The 20,814-nt window shown below is 39.0% G+C and overlaps 1 protein-coding gene and 1 long non-coding RNA gene across 2 annotated transcripts; one reads left to right on the top strand and one right to left on the bottom strand.

Annotated features, from left to right (window-relative positions):
- Nucleotides 1–517: 517 nt before the first annotated feature.
- LOC128815761 (uncharacterized) lies at nt 518–3,916 on the bottom strand. Its single transcript, XR_008439713.1, has 2 exons — nt 3,804–3,916; nt 518–686 (listed from the first exon to the last, which is right to left on the bottom strand). It is a non-coding gene; the product is annotated as an uncharacterized LOC128815761 (long non-coding RNA).
- A 3,390-nt stretch (nt 3,917–7,306) lies between these two features.
- Nucleotides 7,307–18,427, top strand: LOC128809183 (epidermal retinol dehydrogenase 2-like). Its single transcript, XM_053980952.1, has 6 exons — nt 7,307–7,685; nt 10,919–11,050; nt 12,508–12,607; nt 14,248–14,392; nt 15,309–15,431; nt 15,929–18,427. Exons 1-6 carry the CDS (start codon nt 7,359–7,361, stop codon nt 16,020–16,022), a joined length of 921 nt encoding a protein of 306 aa, XP_053836927.1. The 5' UTR covers nt 7,307–7,358; the 3' UTR covers nt 16,023–18,427.
- The last annotated feature ends 2,387 nt before the right edge of the window (nt 18,428–20,814 follow it).

Raw genomic sequence — 20,814 nt, 5'->3', positions numbered from 1 at the left:
TCAAAGCATAGGACTTCTATGGGAGTTGTTGCATGCTTAAACTTTGCTAACCAAGCTATTGATCAGCAGACTGAAGACAGGATGTATTTCACTCACAGGTATCCATCACACTGAATTTCTCTGTAGTAACTGAGACAAAAAGTCTGAAACAAGGTTCTCAGGCTAGATGAATTCAGAAGTAATATCTTCTCCCTCTGGATTCTTCAGAGATCCTTTAGACTCCAGTAGTTTCCCCATCACTGCATAAAACGAACCTGTTCCCAGCATCATGACCATTCAGAACATGTGGTGCCTACAAATGCCTTTTAAACTCACCAACCTCACTGTCCCAGCACCAAACCTTGCAGGACCTCAAAAGCCTGAGGTCACTGGTGAAGCATGACCAAAATGGTGACAGCATGACAACAAATCTGCTCTACACTCTTTGTGTAAATGTGAATACCATTGTCATTCAGTTTCTCAGTTTCTTAATGAGAAGAGCAATTAAATTACTAAATGACCTTAAACTGAGGCAAAATAAATAGGCATAGCAGCGATAAAGATAAATTCTTAGAGGAAGTCCTTTGCCGAATAATATCCGTCACTACTGAAGGCATCCCCTCGAGTTCTTGCTCTGCTTTGAGGTCTTTTGTGGTTTGCTGGCAGTGTTAGTGTACTCCAGGTCTTCTGGTCTCCTGGTTGTACTTCTTCTTGGGATAATTATTCTTTGGTTAGTGATTTTCAGACTATTTGATTATTCAAGTTCAGCAGGTGCATTGAGTCACACCTTGAAGAAGCTTCAGCTATTATAAAACAGCAGTTTGTCATCCTAAGTGCCCAGACATCCATCAGCACATCCCCTTTGTCTTCTGTTCTGTATTGTTGGAGTTCCAAGTCCCTAAGCCAACCCAGTCCCAGATCTCAGAAAGTGGTCTCAGAAAAGGGATACTTTCTGAACAAGAATGCCATCTTTCCTTCCCCTTACTATCAGTCTCCCCAGAACTACTATTACTGCCCCATCACTATTAGGCTCTACAGCTGCCATAGAGTGACAGTGAATATTGTTTAGTCAGGCTAAAAGAGATCAGGTTACCCATTTTTTGTAGTCCTCAGTACTACCATCACTTAAATAAGAACTCTTTTTCAGTAGACAAGAAAATATGTAAATTATTTATGACTATGTTCAAGTGCCATTGTACCTACATGTAAATAAACAACCCATCCCAGTAAAATAGTCTAAATACTTGTCATTCAAGTTGAAAAGAGTTAAAGAGGGTTATTTCAGCCTTTCAATTAATTGGAAGGGAATACCACTTGACAGGAAGAACTGGTCAGACTACACACAAAATTACTTCGTATGTCTGACTAACTGAATGAAGAAGACATTTTCCTCCCTTGCATTTTTGGGGAATATGATATTTCACTCTGGGAAGCAAAGCCAGTTTTCTACCTATGACAGAAAACGTTACCATTTTGTCCTCTCCTCATTCGCCTAAAATGGTCCCCAAGATACCTGTATTTTCCCTTGTGAAGAGCACAGTGAGCAGCAGCTTTTTCCCATATGTTTTACATTTCCAGGGATGTGAGGCCCTGCAGCTCAAATTCTTAAGTGTCTTTAAACACAATAATGACAGGCTCTGTGCCCTGTGCCCTCTTCCCAGGGAATGTAGCTCTATGTTTTCACCAGAATGAAGCAGCAGACAGGCACTGGTGTCCTGCAGCTCGTGCCCTTACACCAGATATGACTGTAGTCTCACACTTACCACACCTGCATACTGCCACGTCACAGACCTGGAGCTGGTGAGGCACATACTCCAAGCACCTTCTCAGTCACAGGGTGGAGCTGCCCTTTGCCTGACATGGTGGTTACCAACTGGCAGGATATTAAGCAGCTGCAGGGTTAGATGTGGATCCAGATAAGCAACATCTTAGAAGATGAATGAGGCATGCACAGGCCTGCAGAGGGATCCCTGCACATCCCCATAGCTCTAGAGCTGCAGTGTCTCTGTAGGCTCGCTGTAGGATGGCTTAAATTCATTAGCTAAGGATTTTCTTTACAGTATTGAAAGTTTTTCTTACACACCTGTAAGTACAAACCTCCCATAGCTGCAGTAGCCTATATCTAGGCTGGGTAGATATCCATGCTGGATCCAGGCATTATACCCAGGATCATGCCTCAGCAGTATTACAACCGCTATCTCATACAGCAGCTATTAATTTTTAGTTCAGTGGAGATTAAATTAGTTTGGCTGACTGTGTGATGAAGTATATTGAACCAATTAAAAGAAAAAGAAAAAAAATAAAAACCTAGGAAAGGAGATCTTCTGTGCTCCCTACTATTCCTTGGAAAGCCAGCAACTCATGCTTTGATTCAGGATACAAGATCCAAGTTTTGTGAGCTGGAACTCCTTTTCTTCTTCATTTATAGGGTGTACAGCCACTTCCTGCATATCTCTGATCAACTCCATCTTGAGGTAGAATGACAGTTTCACTGCAGAGCACATTGCCTAGTGGGTGCTCCATTGTAGTCCTGAGTTTTGGCCAAAATTGTCAGAAAGAATATGCACAGATCCAAGGGATTCATTGAATTTGTGCTGAGGATTTCCTTCTGATGAATTAATAAAACTATTACTTAGATTTAAGACATAGCTATCTGCTGAGATTTCAGGCTGATGTCTTTGACCTCTATGGATCAGAAGCATGTTTTGACACAGGAAACAACTGGAGCTTTTCCTGCCATGCTGAAAGTTAAAATTATTAAAACCGGAGAGTTAAGGTTGTCACATACCCTGTATAGTAAGGGATTCCCACTTGTATTCAATATTGGATTACTCTAAAAAGTCAATCACATGACTTAATTCACTATCACAGAAAAACACTCTGTGCTTCTTTCTGGGTCCTTATAAACATGGACATTTTGTTTTTATTCTATCAATTCGCTAACTTCAACAAATACTAGTGACCTACAGAGAGGTTCTTTTCCTTACCAATCTTTACCACTGCTAAACAGTTCACCTTTTAAGGAATTATGTGTATTTGGGAGGTTTTTTGTCAGAAAATGTTAAAATATCCCTTGTCTGTATTTATCAAGGAATTTGTTTGTCTTATCTGTTTGCAGTAAGTGAATGGATTATATTAAGTTTTAAAAAGACAAACCCAAGTTATTCAGCTGCCCAGTAAGGTAATTATTTATCAAGCACTTTAATAAAATAATCCTATTCTACTAAATCCATATTTTTCTTTTTGGCAGTAGAGTTTTAAGTTTTACATGCTGATAATATATGAATGAATTATTAATATATTGAAAAATACTTAATAGCCATTTATTAAAAGCTGTGGGATATAATAATTACCAGTAATTAATAACATACATTTAAAGCACCTATTGCAGCTCAGCAGAGAAGATACTTTTCAATACCATTCGTCTCAGCACCTTGCAAGTAAGCATCTTTACATTTTTAGTGACAAAAAGTATTGATCAATGTATAATCCACCAGAAATATTCAAAAGGCCCAGCTGGCTTGAGGACAAGAGTAATTATCTAACCGTAATCTTTACTACCAGTCAAAAGGCTAGCCAATAAAATGAATTATACTTACAATTACTGTGCATGGCCATTAGCAGACATGACAATTTCACGCATCAAACAAGCATATACTCACTGAAATACTGTCAATTTTATCACCTTGACAATTTCAAGTATGCCAGAGGATTTACACCATGAAAAAGCCTCAGCCAAATCACTCACTACATTTCCATGCTGATTTTTGTGCTGAACATGGGGTTGATAATGTAAAGATGATTTTGCTGTTGCTGAGCAGGACTTACACAGAGCCAAGGTCTTTTCTGTTTCTCCTGCTGCCATGAGTGTATGGGAGTGCAGGGGAGGCTGGGAGAAGACACAGCTGAGACAGGTGACCCCAACTGACCAAGGAGATATTCCAGACATTATGGCATCATGTCCAGTATGCAATGTGGGGGGTAGGAGGAGGAAGGGAACCTTTGGAGTGACGGCATTTGTTTTCCCAAGTAACCATTACACATGATGACATTCCTGGAGATGGCCAAACACCTGTTTGCCCATGGGAAACAGTGAATTAATTCATTCTTTTGCTTTGCTTGTGTGCCCAGCTTTTGCTTTCCTTATTAAACTGTCTTTATGTCTCTAGTTTTCTAGTTTTTTCATTCCAAGTTCTCTCCCTGATCAAACGGGAGTTGAGCAAAAGGCTGCATGGGGCTTGGTTGATGTCTGGGGTTAAACCACAACAGCCTCTTATGACGTCTCTTAACTTCTCATAACATGGACTATATACAAGGTGTACAGAGGTGAATAAACATTCTGTGATCTGTCATTTTTAAGCATGGTTGTGTGGTTATCTCTGCTCTTGATATTGTTACTGATGTACTTTTAACTTTTAGATTGATCTATTTGTGCATTTGCCCTGTTTCCTATGTTTACTAGATTTGTTATGATTTAAAACAAATGACAGATGTGAAGGTTTGTTACTGGAAGGTCAATAATAAAAATATCCCTCACAGAACTATTTCCGTGGCTTCGCTAGCTGCAGCAGTTTGGGGTTTTTTTGTTTGGTTTTTTTTGGTTTTTTTTTTTTGCTTCTTTTTCAGTGTGATCAAATATAGACAATTTCATTCCTTTGTTCTTACTATTACTTAGGAAATGGAGCTTCTGGTACAAATTCAAAGTTAATTGCAGAGAAGGGTAAGTTTGGGGCTAGAGACCAGTTACAGTGTATACATTATTCAGGAGAATAAGTTTCTGTTTGACAACACAATTCAGTGTTTTGAAACACTAGGACAAAACTGAGACAAAAAGCCACGCAAATACTCAATTTCAAAATGCTAAACAATTCTCTAAAGGAATCATCAAATCTAGCTGGCAGTGAGCGGAATGCAATCCTAAATCACTCTGTGTTCCCCAAGACCCCTTACCACATCCACTCTTTACCTCAAGATAGCAACAAGCTGTAACATTCCATTACCATACTAAAGCATCTAATTTAGGTATATAAATTATTAATCATCATTGTAATTTTCATCACTTATAGAATGATATCTGGCTGCTCCTTAGGTCAGTTCAGCATAAGAGCAAGGAAGTCATGTGTTTTCATACTTGCACAAGCATGTGCTTTGGAAACAGGCTCCTCCTGTTAACTTACAGCTTACGAAGTTCCGGTTGCAACACCGTTCCTCACCAATGTTGTTCACCTTGAAATGTCATCATAATAAACAAGCATCTTCCCTGGTTTGTTTCATAACCAGGAATTCATTGCTGAATCATCTCAACTTCCCCTCACCGTAATCTGCTTCTTTTGCCATGTAATTACTGATTACAGCATAGGACACTTGGAGTTAGGTTACCCACCTATTTTGCATTTCTTGGCACCTTGTTTGGAACCACAGTGCACTGAGGCTTTGAGATCTGCCTTCATCCTCAGTGGGGATATTTCAGCTTCCCCTTTTGCTGGCACCTAAATAGAATATTCAACAGTTAACTGTGCATGGAAACATATCCCTTCCATACAACTGTTTACACTGACAGCACACAGTTTTCCACCATATTTCTTGGTGTAAATTACATCAAATTTTGTGAGCTATCATTTTATCTCAGCTTAACAGAAAAATACCTTATGAATTCCCATATACTGTAATCTGAATGGTGTATGCAACACAGATGTGTACATCAGAGCACACTGTGAATTTATTCCATTTTTTTCCTTTTATGACTAGCCAATGAACAAGATCTCTAGTGTAACTCATTTGAAATGCAAAGAACACCAAATCAGTAGCGTTCTCTTCATTGCCTTTTTACATAAACAGTATGTGGAAGACTCACGGCGATCGATACAAGCTGATGGATGCCACAGGAGAAGCACATTCTTACAGACCTAAGTATGTGTGTGGTTTTCTATCCAAAAATATTGCTGATACAGTGGTGTGGGACTGTTGTTTTAGAGTTGGATAACTCATGTATGGAAAACTGTGGACCCACAAAAGTAATTGTAAAGGTGTAAAATGATAATCAGGGGATTCCCTGTTTTAGGGGCCACACTTAAAATCATCATCTGCCTTTTTGCTCCCAGCCTGGCAAGCCGGAGACAGTAATTTATTATATAAATTAAGAAGTGTTTGATTTTGTACCTCCAGCGAAGCAGCAGCAGAGGGAGAGTACTTGCTCTCCGAGCCCCGGCCGGGTGGGATGGAGCGGCCAGGCGGGATGGAGCCAGTGGTGCCTCCCCGCTGGCCGGGCCGGCCGGGCGAGGGAGGGCCACCGACGCGGCAGCAGCAGCAGCAGCAGCAGCAGCGGGATGTCCCGATGTGGGAGAGGGCGCTGCCGCCCAACAAGTGCCCTCGGGAAGGCACCCAGGTGCCCTGTGCCGCAAAGCCGGGTGGCCCCGACGGCATCCTGCACCCGCCCAGCCGAGAAACGCCGCCTGCCCGGGCCCGCACCCCGCACCTCCCCGGGCCGCCCCCGCCCCCGCACGGAGCCAAGCCCTCGGGGCAGGGCCAGGCCAGCCCTGGTCCGGGCGAGCAGGCGGGAGCTGGCGGTGAGCGCGGGGGGACCGGGCGTAGGGAAGGGGCGAAGATGTGACAGCTGGGGCAGGAGCGGGAGGGGGCCAAGGGGCCGCAGCCGCGGGGGGACGGGACGGGACAGGACAGGACGGGACGGAACGCGTCCGATCCGCCGGGACGGTGCGGGCGCTTCTTCTCCTGAGCCTCTCCTGTCCCTTCCCAAACTCTGTAAAGGGAGTGGTGCTGCCTAAAGCAGGATGAAAACCAAGGCTCGTAAGTGCCAGGGCCAGGCTTTTCCCTGTGGCTGGTCAGTTGCTGGCAAATGGGAATACGTGCTGTGATTTCAGCCGCACGGCACTGGAAAATACACAGGGTGTGGGAATGTTCCGATTGCCTGGCTTCCGAAAGAGGTCACATCTCCTGCTAAGGAGGACACCTTCCTTCCTAAGGTTGATATCGCACCAGCGTGTTCAGTACTTTTTTGTTCAGTTAGCATCACCCTGCTGCGAAAACAAAGTGCTCTATGGCTGTTGCCGCAAGATACCTGTCTAAAATGTATGTTACCAAACGTCTTTATAAACAGAGTTGGAAGGTGAGGAACTCGGGATGAAACAGGTCTGTAGGATCTAGAGGAAGATAGTTGCTTTAATCCTACTAGTAAGGTAGTAAGGTAGCTTTCACAATAAAAGTCTTTAATAATATATTCTGTATCTGCACAGAAGAACACTGCAAAAGAACTTGCTGTTTGAAGGCCAACTTCTTTTTTTTTTGGTCAATATCCCACTATTGTAATGCATTGTGTTTCTGGCTTTGCACAATAGAAGAGTGGTGCTTGTGCCTGAGAAATCATGTTCAACTTCAGATGCATCCAGAAGTTACTACAGTACCTGAAATTTTTCATTTTTTTAATTATTGAGAACACCTTCTGTTTATTTCCTCTACGCAAAAAATATTTTGCTGGTGAAATAGTACTTATTACTGGCTCTGCAAATGGGATTGGAAGGCAGGTTGCCTTAAAATTGGCTCCTTTGGGAGTAACCTTGGTTCTGTGGGACATCGATGATGAAGGTAACAAAGAAACAAGCAGATTAGCCCAAGAAAATGGAGCCAACCGGGTGTTTGTCTACCACTGTGACTGCAGCAGGAGGGAGGATGTCTATGAACAGGCAGACAAGGTAAGATCTGCATTTTTACTTCTGTTTAATATCCTGTTGAATTTATTGTTTTTTAGAAACCATTCCTAGAGGAAAGTAATCATGTAGGGCAATGCCTTTCTCCTTTTGAATAGTTTCGAGATGGAACTTAAACTATGGTTGCAACAAAGTAACTGGGTTTAATCAGTTCTGTTGAGATTTATCCATTTCTATTCTTCATTGTGAGATGGTAATATTTAGATTAAGAGTGTGGTAAAACATGCAGCAGAGTTTATCTTCATATATTAGCCTATTTAGGCTTTATAGTTTCTTTAAGATATCAATAAATAATTTTAAAATAAAAGAACAATCAGTGGATGTTGTAAAAGGGGGATTATTTCCTTTGCCTATTTGTTTAGGAAGGAAACTGTAGTTCTTTAAGGGTGATGTGGCACGTCATGTTTTCAGACATGTCATTAGGATGTGGCTGGTCTCCAGTCAAATTGAGAGCTTCAGTTCCTTTTTTGATCAATACAGGTGGAAAGTAAGGTAAAGCTCCATTTTCAATGAAACTCTTCTGCTGTGCTGACCAATGTTTTGTAAACTATTACATTATTATTATTATTATTATTATTGTCAAAGTTCAGGAATTGGACATTGAACATGAATAATTTTTACTTTTCCTTAAACTGACTGAAAATGCTTCTTGATGTAACTTCACTTATAATCCAGTTAGTCACTCTGCAAACTTCATCCGAGTGTAAACTTCTGTTAAATTCTCAATGTATATGCTTATATACATGACTCTCAAGTCACATCTTTGACATTCTGTGTCTGAAGACATACATCAGAGAAATTAGCTTAATTGTTTTATGATGTGAATGTTGATAGATTGTTTCAGAATAGACGTGAAATGTAACATTAATTTTCTACAAGTTGTGGGTGGAAAGCTGGGGACATGGAGGGGCTTGCCTCTTTGTTTTTTGGTTGTTTTTAATTTTAACCAAATCATATTAAGTCTTTCTGAGCAAGTTAATGAAAGTTTGAAACACCTTTTTTACTCAAGAAATGTTCTTAAGGAAAAGTACTTTTAAAAGGAAAGTTGGATTCAGGATCTGTAAGTATCTGGAACTGCAATTCTCATGCTTTCAAATCAGCAAGGGTTTCTTTTACCCATACTTGTAAGTAGCATGTGGGCCACAGCTCACTCACACTGTAGACAAAAAAAAAAAGAACATTTTGAAATTATTTGTTTGTTCTTACTTTAGCAGAGTTTTGTGCCCCCCAGTAATTTTCGATCTCCAAACACATTAACCAAATCAGCCACAGGACTGCAGCCTGTGGAATTTACTGTGCCCAATCAGCAAACGCTATTCTGAAGTGCACAGATTGACCTGCCAACAGAAACTTAAAGAGCGGTTCAAAATTTAAAAATTGCTGTTAAGGTGTCAAATTATTGTTAACAACACCAACATATTCACAGATATTTGCATGTATTGTTCAGTCCTAGTGGAGATAGAAATTTTCTTAGATGAAGAGCTTTTCAAATATGGGCCTCCTCCTACTCTTGGAAATACCTGCAAATTTTTGATTGGTAATATGAAAAGACTTGAGCTTGGACATAGAGGAGAAAGCAATAGCAAGGAAGTTAAATTAATTGGCTTTATTTGGTATACTCACTCCTGCAAAGCATAAGTATTTCCCCATAATGTAAGTTTTGTTTCTAGGAAACAAAAGAGACCATTGAAGTCTCTATAGAAGAGGTTTTAGAACAAACTGGTCAAGTGAACAGCAACTAATTTTCAAAAACAAGAGGTGTCCCCCTGGGAATTCTAAAGGAAAACAGACATGAATCTGATGGGCTAGAAATGCAGAATGTGTGTTTTGCTATAACAGATAATAAAAGAACAAAGCATAGTAAATATGCCAGTCTTAAAAGGCACTTGAGAGAACACAAACACACTATGAACCTGTCTTACGGAAAACTAGTAGAAATTATGTTAACAGAAGAACAAACAGACACCTGAAAATATACATAATGTAGAATAATAATCTTGATTTTTCTAAATGGAAGCCAAGCTTCACACATATCTTATAGTAGTGAGTAAACAGGATAACTGATACCATGGCAAATAAAATGCTGCCATTGCTGAAGATATGCTGTCATGTTAAGGAAAGAAGGATCATCATATGGACTGACACAGCAGTTAAAAGAGTGGGGAGAAAGTACAGATGTGTTCCTCAAAGGAAGAATTGAGTAATCCTGCCATACTGAACAGTGTGGGGTTGAGCAGTGAATGATTTGCATTCATTTATGCAGATGGAAAGGTGCAAGTATCTCAGCCCAGCCCTACTTGTCAATGAGAAGGCCTAAACCTGACACAGCTGGAGAAATGTCAAACAAATCTTCACTGAATGCTAAGGTTCCCTGAGAGAGCCAAAGGAAGGTCAAAAGTTGGGGCACCAGATTCAATCACCTGTTTCCAAATTGCCAGACAGCAGCACATGTAGGATTTTAACATTTTTGTAGTCATAACATAATTTTTGAGACCATCCACCTTTAGCAGAAAAATCTGTGAGACTTATTCTTCATACTATAAGTAAAACTTGGCCATCTGCTTTGATACAAATCCAAATCATGGCACAAAATCTTTTGAAAACAAACCCAAATTGAGCTAATGATGATTTTATCTGTCTACTTCATGGTAGATGCTATTGTGCTCAGAGGATGGTATCCCCCAGTTATCTGAGCTGAATTCTTTCCAATTCAGATGAAATTCTATGGAAAAGGGGTTGAGCAGGCTTAGCAGAGGAATACACGTTCTCACAACACCAAAAATAGGGAACTGGAAGTGTTCTGATTGCAGTTAAACCATGCTCACGGTGTGTAGTAAACCTGCCAAAAGTATTCTGGAGTTCAGGGAGCAATTAGACAAATTTGGGGAAGGGGGCAGGGTGGAGAATCACTGGGATAGATTAAAGACAATGATATAGATATCTTATACCTCTCAAAGGATCTTAATTTGCAGCATGTGAAAAGTTGAGCACACGGGAGACTTCAGAGCCCAGGTCCTTTTTGCATTGCTTTCCACCATGAGACAAGGGTTGGTGGGCTTAGATGGACCTTTGATCTAATGCAATACAACAGTTCTTGCATACTTATGTTTTCATACATATCAGTTATTGCAAATGTACTAAACATTTTCATAAATGAAGCACAAGAGGCAAGGATACCTTCTAAAGCTTTCTGTTTATCCTTTTTTTTTTTAATTCAGGTTAGAAAAGAAGTTGGAGATGTTACTATTCTAATCAATAATGCTGACATACTGATTGGGAAAAAGTTCTGTGACCTTACAGATGAAGACTTTGAAAAAACCTTCAGAACCAACTTCTTTTCTCAAGTCTGGGTAAAGTTTTTGTGGGTTTTTTACTCCTGAGTGACCAAAAGGTACAGACAAGTATTTTGGTGTGAAAACCACAATGGTGGCATCTACCTCAAAAACTCAGCTAGGAATAGGGATGTGAAGGACCTTGATTGGGGGAATATATGTTTTCATGATCATCCTGTAATTGGAGACAGTCTCCCCAGTATGTCTCAGTAATGTTAACACAAACCTGCCTGGGCACTCTGGTAAATCAAAGTTTGTGCAGCTGTATCATGCAACACACCCCACCTGTAACAGCTGTGGTTGAAAGGAGAGTGCTGACATGATGGCATGTGACTTCCCTGTTCCTGATGTTTCCAAAGCATCTGAAGGCTTTGCCTAAGAGACTTGCAGCATTCAGGGAGACACAACCATGGTTTACTGGCAGACTTAGCAGTGGTACACTTAGAGTTGGACTCAATGATTTTAAAGGTCTCTTCCAGCCTAAATGATTCCATGATTTTATGCTGCACATGTTGCCCTTCAGGCTGTGCTTTCTTTCCTAGTCACCATCTGATTGAAGTACATAGAAAACTAATCCAGCTGGTAAGAATTTGTTTTGTTTTTTTTACCTCTGGAGGAATTTGCAGTTATTTGGGATCTCAGTAGATTTAGGAGAGTTTTTTTGTGAGAGAGTGTTACTATTGCCCCCTCTTGCAGTTCCTGTGTATATGCCTGAGTGAACAGTCTCCATCAGGGAACAATATAGCACTGCAACTCCTTTGTTAAAAGGCATTCCTCAATGGAAAATCATCGTAGATATAAGTCCTCTAAGTATTCCCCAGCCACACTGCATCATTCTTCCAAATACTTGAGGAAAATGGACTGGGAGAGGTGTTCCCCCTGGAAGGTCTGAAGAAATGCAGGGCAGGAAGATAGCAAAGTACTAAGCACTCACACCTGGAGTCTAATAGGATTCCTCAGCTACTGAAAAAAAAAAATGTTACTGCTCATCTCTTTTTTATATCTCCTCCTTTGTAAAACATTGCATTGTTCCCAGTTAGTATGTGGGTGCACAACTGTGGGTGCACAGTGGTGTCCTGGAATGCTGGAATTGTCAGGCAGTTCGGCTGGTAACAAAAACGACCCACAGACAGCTGATCTCTCCTTAATGTGTTGACTTCTAGCTCCCTCTTGTGTACCAAACCTTTAGCAATAGACAAATTGTGAGGAACCAGGAAAGCAGAGAAAATACAAACTTTGCTGCTTTTAATAAGATGCTTTTAATGCTGTTAGATCTTCAGACAGAGGGCTGTCATTCAAGGAAATGTTGTCTGTCATTTAAAAATTGTTACAGAGATAAAATGTCGTTTGGGCTTCTTAGGTATTGAAGACCCAGAAAGCAGGTCAGGCTGTCTCACCTAATTTTGGAATGAAACATCTTTGTTATGCCTATTTATAAAGGGGATTTTAAAATAAATGTATTTATATTCTTTTAGACTTGCAAGGCCTTTCTTCCAGCCATGGTGGCTTGTAACCGTGGGCACCTGGTTAGCACAGCCAGTGGAGCTGGATTACTGGGACTCTACAGGCAGTCAGGTAATTATTGTCCACTGCCATTACAAAATAAATCTACATACTAATCACTTTTCTTGGACACCTCATAAATGCTTGGCTGAAGCAGCCTATACTGACAAGAACCTGTGGTTGCCAAAGGTGATGGTGTACTGGAGTGGGATGGTGTCATATGCCTGAGCGACACAGGGAGCTCTCTGCAGGTTTTACTGTCTGGTTATAGACTATCTTTTCTCCACATAAGAAGGACAATTCAGCTCATACACGTGCAGTGGGAGGGAGCCCTGCATACAAGTTGTCTAATGTTTTCTCATGACAGTTTTTCTGCAGGTGAATGTTCAGAGACCTGAGACACACAAGTGTTGTACCTAGAACTACACATTCAGTTGGTTTTTCAAGTGCAGAAGGCATTCTGGCATAATTTTCAATAAAATTAATTTGAATGAAGTATGGTTTAAGCTATTTAAAGCTCAGTATTCTCAGCTGTTTCCCTCAGGAGAGCAGTCTGCTAGTCTAGCCTATTTCATCAGACTGCTTCCCAGTCTCTCCTCAAGTCTCTCTTACATGTTGATTGTATCTCAGAGGTCACCCTATGAGAACTTGAACTTCAGTGTAATAAGGATCTCTTGTTTCTTCTGCTGATTGATGGTGTTACTCTAGTGTTTATTTGCCACCTGTTAGCTAGGGGTTACCTTGATATATTATCAGTATTTGGTATTGATAATACAAGTCACATTCAGCTTTCATCATATAACTGTAAGGCTTATGGGAGTGGGCCTTCCCATCCATGCATTATAACCTTTTACACCTTAGATATATATTTTTAGGCTGTGTGGTCCCATCATTCACTGTCAGTGAACTCCTGAAGATTAGCAAACTACTTCTGATGCCAGTCTTTGGAATCAGTCTTTTAGCAAAATTGGATTCCATTGTATCTAGCAACTATTTTCACACACATTTGAAAATATTTTAGGAAATTACATGTAAGGCACTGTATTAAATTAATTTCTAACAATTGGAAGACTCTAGAATAATTTATGTCGGAAGCAATCCATGTAGGTCACTTGCTCCATATCCCCAGATAAAAACAGGCCCAGGTTAGGTTAGGTTGCACAGGGCTGTGTGAGGACAAGTTTTGATTATCTCTGAGGATAGGATTTCATACATTCATCAAACAATAAAAATCAGATAAGGTTCAGTCTTCCTGGCCAAACAAAACAGTTGCAGGGCAAATCAGAAGTAATAGGCTGAAGCAGCATTTATAAGTAAGGTATTTTTATTTAACCACTAGAAATAGTTCTTTCTGAAATGTATCCTATGATATTAAAAGTTGAAGATATTCTGAACTGAAAGAATGCCTGATTGGCATATGAGTATCTGGAAATTTACAGAAAATGCTGCATAAGCTCATTTGCCTACATCTTTCTACAGTGCACTGAAAAAAAAAGAAAACCACAAACTCCTCTGTGCATCATTCATGGGAAGAGCCATTAATCTCCAGAGCTGGATCACCAATATGCTTTAAATACTAATTACAAGACTGCCAATGATAGAACTAAATAATATCATGGCTTAAATGGTATTACAAAGAATTCAGATGTGTATATAGCTTTTACTGTGGTGCTTTTAAAATTTTGGATATTTCTCTTTTCTTCCCTTTCTAGATTATTTGGCAAGTAAGGGTGCGATCATTGCAATGATGGAAGCCATACATTCAGAACTGTATCATGGAGGAAAACATGGCATTAAAACCACAATCATTTGCCCTTATTTTATTAGTACTAAGTTAAGCAAAGGCTTCAAAAGCACGTAAGTAAAGCTTAGATTTGTACTGTTTCATATCTAAAAATAATTGCCACTCATTGGGTATATCATATTCAGTTCTTTACTGGTTGATTTGATTTTCAATTCAGTATTTTTGTCCTATTGGCACAGACATAAAGAAATGCAAGTCTTGCATACAGTGAATAGCAAGAACTGTGCAGTGACCTCACAGTCAAGGAACAGTTGGGGATACACAGCAGTATTTAAGGGTTAAGGGAACCTTATTTGTCAGGAGAGTGCTGATGTTCTCTGCCCCAAGTAATTTGGGCAGTGTAATTACAGTTATGGCTGTCAAGATACCCATGATCTGTCCTTATTAACCGTCTGCACTGGCAGGTGCTGTACTTCTGAGAACAGCTGTGGTGATGGTATCTGGTGGGTGGCTCTGTGGCTGCACTGATGGGAGAGGCTGCAAGCACTGAATGAGCCATTGCAGGAGTGCAGTACCAGTGATCTTGGTTTTTCAGCGCTCTGCTCTTGCTTGCACAATTCATCATCGTGCAGTAGCACATGTATGCAGAGCAGAGCCCTTCTCCTGGCTGGGGACAAGCCTGGTCCTGGTCTATTTAGCAGCATTTACAGCAGAAAAGGACTGCTGGAGAGCAATGATGCATAGAACAGCACATAGTATGGCTAAGCTTGGAAGTTTCCAAAGCTGCAATCAAAGTGGGCATCAACTTCATTGTGGTCAGCTTATAAAAAAGTCATTAAATTCACAACTTCATCAAAATGTTTTCAATTTATTTTGATGATAGCAGGAACAAAAAGGTTTGGAGATTCCTTGTCGAGACTATGTCAGGGGAAGGGGGGAAATGCATAAATTATTAGATTATGTATGTGTGTGTATTTAGCACAAAAGTTACATTTTATAATTTCATAACCCTTTTTTCTTGTTTTACAGAAAACCCTGTTTGTTTCCTGTTTATGATCCAGAGTATGCAGCCAGCAGGATCGTGGATGCAATTAAAAAGGAGAAATTTTATCTGATCATGCCTCCAGCTGTATACTTACTTGGTCTCAAAATGTAAGCATGTGACTTGTCTTCTAGCATTACCTTCTTTCCTTTGCCGCTTGCCTGTAAAATCAGCAGGAATGTTTAGTCAAAACAGTCCTTTAGTTAATATTCCTGTAGTCAATCCAGTTATCCAATTTTAAAGAAACAGTGGATTTGATTTTTTAATGATCTAGATGAATAACATTCCTCTGGCCTCTTCTGTCTCTAAGACATGTTTTAAGCTGCACTTGGGTATAGAAACTTCAAAAATTTTCCTGAGATGGTACACTGGGAACAATGCCTGGTCTAGCACTGTCTGCTTCCAGTCCCTGCCACCACTGCAGGCTGGGCTTGCACAAAATGTCTTGGTCTGTCATTCATTTTCACAATTTATAACATTGAAGTGCCAAATGTGTTACTACCAGACATTAGAAGTACCGGGCACATATAATGTATTTGTCATTTCTTTATTTATAGAGTACCTTTATCTAAAAAAAATAAGGCTAATTCAATGTTTGTCTCCTCAGTTTCATTCCTAGAAAAGCAGTGCTATTCCTCGAGTCTTACATTAAGTTCCCTGAGAGCATGGAAGAAGCCTTTGGTCAGAAGAAAAAGAATTGAAACAAAAAGTATTCTGAAGACCTCAAGTGCTATCTAATTGAATATTTTCAGTTAAAAAATAATTTTAAATCCTATTTATTCCTTAACAAATAATTCACTTCTTTATGCTATTTTACATTGGTCAGCACGTCATTTAATTCTTCACAACTCTCTTTTATGCCTTTATGTTTGGCAATTTTCTGAGAAACTTCTGAAAAATCACTAAAATTTAAAATTAATTAGGTATTATGTTGAATGACCAAGCAACAACTTTGCATGGACTGTACTGTCTTCAGTCTGAAACTTCAATGAGGTATCCTGTTAGTGTGGAACACAATTCTGTTGTAAATCATGGAAAAATGAAGACAGGAGAAATACTTGGAAAATAATGGGTGAAATATCTCCTTGTGTTTGGAGAGAAGTCACACCCATGTTCTGCAACTGTCTTCAAATGAAATTACAACGTAAGGGTCCTAAAGAACAAAAAAAATCCCCAATAACGGAAGTTTGGAGATTAGTTACACAGAATATGTGCTGGTACTTAATTGATAAAAATAAATCCTTATGTAAATTTTCAGAAAATGCTAACATAACATGTTCATAATTGGCTTAATTTAAAAAGAAACAAATTAACTGCAGAGCAGAATAGTGAATCTACAAAGCCTAGTCCATAAAACCCTAAGGAATTACAGAGAACATTTAACAGTCATCTATTGACCACGTGTGCCATCATAATTCAATTGTACTTAACTAAACTCATACTTGCAAGCTCTCAGATACAAATAGCTATTAGAGTACGCACTATTGTTTCCAAAGTATGTATGCATTCAATAAATTCTTCCATGTACCAGTAGGTACTACAGGGAAACTTTTCTTTGAGAGAAGGAAAAAGCTATCTGAAGTTTGGCTCTTTGGAAAGCAAGGTTTATTGATTTATATTGTTTAAAACTCTCTAGGCGACGCGTAATTAAATATTATTTTCGTCTTATTAACGAGGCAGCAAAGCCTAGATTGCTTCCTGCAAATACCAATCATTTTCTCAATTGCAGGCAAATATGTTGAGTATTGGGATTCCTTTGTTCTGCATGAACATAAGTTACTATTTAACTCTAGATCTATGATCATTTTTAAATATGATTACAGGAGTCAATGCAAATTGACATGACATTATGTTTGGGAATATATTGTGGGCCCGAACATCTTAATGTATAATTTCATTGCTGGTGCTGCAGAGCTTAAGAGCAGGGCTCATGAGGTGAGAAAAATATATTTAAAAATTATTTTTGAAGACTCCCACATACTAGTGACATTAATATATGGTGGACTATCCATCATTTAAATGTTAAAGGTTTCAGGATTAAATATTTGCAGGCAAGGAGCTCATTTTAAGGCTCACTTTTAAGGATGCCTTTCTTGTTTTCAGTTTTCTTAACTAAGATGTATCTACCTTACCACCTATATCTGCAGTTGTAAGTTCACCAACCATATAGGCAGGATATGAGTAGGCTAAGAATAGTGCAAAGGAAATAATACCCTATTTTCTAAGCTAGATTTCAGCTATTCTGCATAGCCACCCTGCAAAACCTTATTCTGTATTGCTGCAACCTCAGCCAAGGGCACATTTGGCTCCATATACTTTTCAGGCTAATCTGCTTGTCTCAAGAAGGAATTTGTAAAGCTTATACTTTCTAAGTCTCACAGTGATCTGTTAGATCTTCTTATCAGTCCTAGAAATCAGTATCTCACTCTTTTCCATGAAAATACCAGGAAAATAGTTTCAGGGTTTTGGGGTTGGTTGGTGATGGTGGTGTTTGAGGGGGAGTAGTTTCTTTTTCATACAGAAAAGAAGTGTGGTAGATCCAGTAATACATTTCTAAAATTATAAGCCAAAACCTTCCTATTAAAGCTCAGAAGATGCATTTGAATGGTGTTCCTGTTTTTCAACAGAAAATTATATTTTGAAATACAGTGTGCCACTTAAGAAATATCTCAGAGTTACCAACAAATCCTGGGAATCATGTCCTGTTTTACTTTGAGGCTTTCATCTTATTCTTAATTCCTCCATGACAAAAACATTTTTACAGGAGAAATTCTGTTAGTACAGAAGCTGCAAATGAGAATGGAATACAGTTTATGTTAATTTTTTCTCACTCTTTGTTCTCTGCAAAACTGATGAAGAAAGGCCTGGGTTGCTGCACCAATAGTGAGATAATCTGTGATGTCAGTTTCTTGCTCTTGTTTTATGCCCATTGGTACAGCATAGCTCTTCAGAGCACATTTTTCATATAAGGGAAGTTGTAGTATTGTGTATCTTATGAAGAACATTAATCATATTCAAATTATAAGCATTTCGAGAAAGAAACATCTGAATTATTCTGGGTCACTTTGTCATCTAAATCTTTGAATAAACCTTAGAGGCAATGATATGCAACTTTGATTTCTCATAAATTTCATTCTTCTACATTACTTAGTTCCTCTTTTACTTCAGAGTTTAATATTTCCACCCAAAATCATTAAGGGTGTTCCCTGTAAGTCATTATTACCATTATTACAGTTTTCGTAGATGCTCAAGTTCTTCATTTATATACCTAAGCATGTAATAAAAGCCAAGAGAAACTGAGAGGCAACTTGCAACAAATCATAGAAACAACTGGCTTTCCCAGAAATTCTGATCACCTGTTCTGTTTTATCACCTGAATTGGCATTGCCCCATTAAATTTGAAAACATTCCCATAAAAACCTCTGTATTTCTAAAGGCCTGATCACCCTCTACTGTCTTAGAAGGATGACTTTTATGGAAGACACTCTAAGAATACTCAAAGCTAATTTGAGGCTAGTTTCATATACTAAAATGAAAAATGTATTTCCAAATCCTGCAATATTTGAAGTCTTTTTCATGAGTAACTTGTATTTTCTCAGCCTTCTCTGGAAAGATGTTTAGTTCACAGTTCCCATAGGTTATGGGACAATTGTGGAGGGATAGATTTGGCACTGGAAGTCAGGAAATTCCCTGTTCCTATGTCACTTACCTTTGTCTTTGACCTTATTTGTACCCTGAGAAACACAAAAAATAGTGAAAGCTGCATAAACTATGTGTAGGTGTACTGTCCCTGTCTTTCATCCCTGTCCTGGGAAAAGAAGGCTTCATGCTTACACAATTTTTTATGGTAACTAGAAAAAGAATTTTCGTCTCTTTACTTTTACACCTAATGTTATTACTTTCTATATTGCCTGATGATTTTCCAATATTTCATATAATTTCATGAGGAAGAAAGATCTGAATCAATTGAAAGAGACCAGTTATTAACAGATCAAAATTCTACATTGATTACTATTATGGATTTTTCTAGTTTATTTCTGCAGTCAATACAATGCCTCTCTTCAATACTTCAGATTATTCAGGATGCTACAGACTGCTAATAAAGAATGACTGTGTAATTTAAAAAAAGAATTAATTCAGCTCTAATTTTCTTCTACCATTGCACAGAACTGTTGCTGAAGCCAAATAAGCAGTCAGGTGGCCTTCCACTTCATTAACTAATCTCAGCTGGCAGCAGTGCCTGAGGTAGCAGTGATTTAAAGAGTCACAAGGCATTGCTGAATGCTTTCATAAACTCCACGCTTCCGCGGTGCTCGTTGATTAAGTGCACTGTGGTGGTGGAAGGGGCATTCTAGCAGTTGCAGTGTTGCTTCCTCCATAGCTTCTTTCTCAGAAATGGAGTCAACAAATTAAACATTAATAGTTCAAATATCCATTTTGAGTACATAACACTTAAAGATACTTTCTTTTCTGCAGCTGAATGGGCTGAGTAGATCTGGCCTCAAGAGTCTGTCGTGCTGCCTGTCTGCCTGGGATGATATGCTAGGAGGTAACAAGAAATAAGGAACTAGATAGTCCTACAGAGCAGGAAAAGAAGGTAGAGAGCGTGATAGTCCTGAAAAGATCTTTGAAAGCTACTTAGAGTGTGACAGCAAATAAATTAAAAGTAGGAAATCAGGCTAGACCTGATATCTACTTTGTTGTCTAAAGCCTTTCATTATCTATAGTTTGGATTTCCCTGGAAGCTGAAGGAATATGAGTGCCTCGACTGCTAAACTGGCAAATCAGAGAATCCCCAAACAAATTAAGAGAAGACCCATGATTCTAACCATGTCTGCAAGAGCAGGAGATGAGAGACCACACTGTGGAACCATGTAGGAATGGAAATTAGAAGGAAATTGTTCCTCTTCAATATTTAAGCCATGTTACATAGGACTCTGTTTGCCTTACATACATCTGTTTACCACCTGGTAAACTGCTGGTGTTTATTTAATATACATAATTCTTTAATATAGCATTTCATGACAGCTGATTTCCTGTTTTGCAGAGATTTTACAATGACTTTCTAATCAATTATTTCCTCCCATTTGCATTTTTACGATCTTCTTTCCAAGCAAGGAATATACTTCTACATGAAAGTCAGAAGCCACTGCAATAACTAAAGTAAGAATCAGAAAAATAAATACCACTTCTTTTATATATGGAAGCAGAGGCAACACACAGAATTCCTACACAAGGAACAACCCCCATAATTTGAGAATCCTGGTAGAGATGTCATAATGGAGAACTTAAATTATTTCAACCACTCATAATGGCATTGTGATGCATTGCTGGGATAAATTCTCATCACACATGCTTTGTAAATGAAAGGTGTTTCCATCTTGGAGATAGTATCATATCTAGTGACAATGATGATAACAATTAGTTTTAGTGGTTTGTATTCCACCACATGCACAATACCTTTAAAATAGCTCCTTCAATACTATTGCAACA

Source organism: Vidua macroura, chromosome 1 (assembly GCF_024509145.1).
Source record: "Vidua macroura isolate BioBank_ID:100142 chromosome 1, ASM2450914v1, whole genome shotgun sequence".
NCBI classification, from domain to species: domain Eukaryota; kingdom Metazoa; phylum Chordata; class Aves; order Passeriformes; family Viduidae; genus Vidua; species Vidua macroura.
The sequence above is the reverse complement of the archived record's forward strand: the minus strand, read 5'-3'. Positions and strand labels throughout refer to the sequence as shown.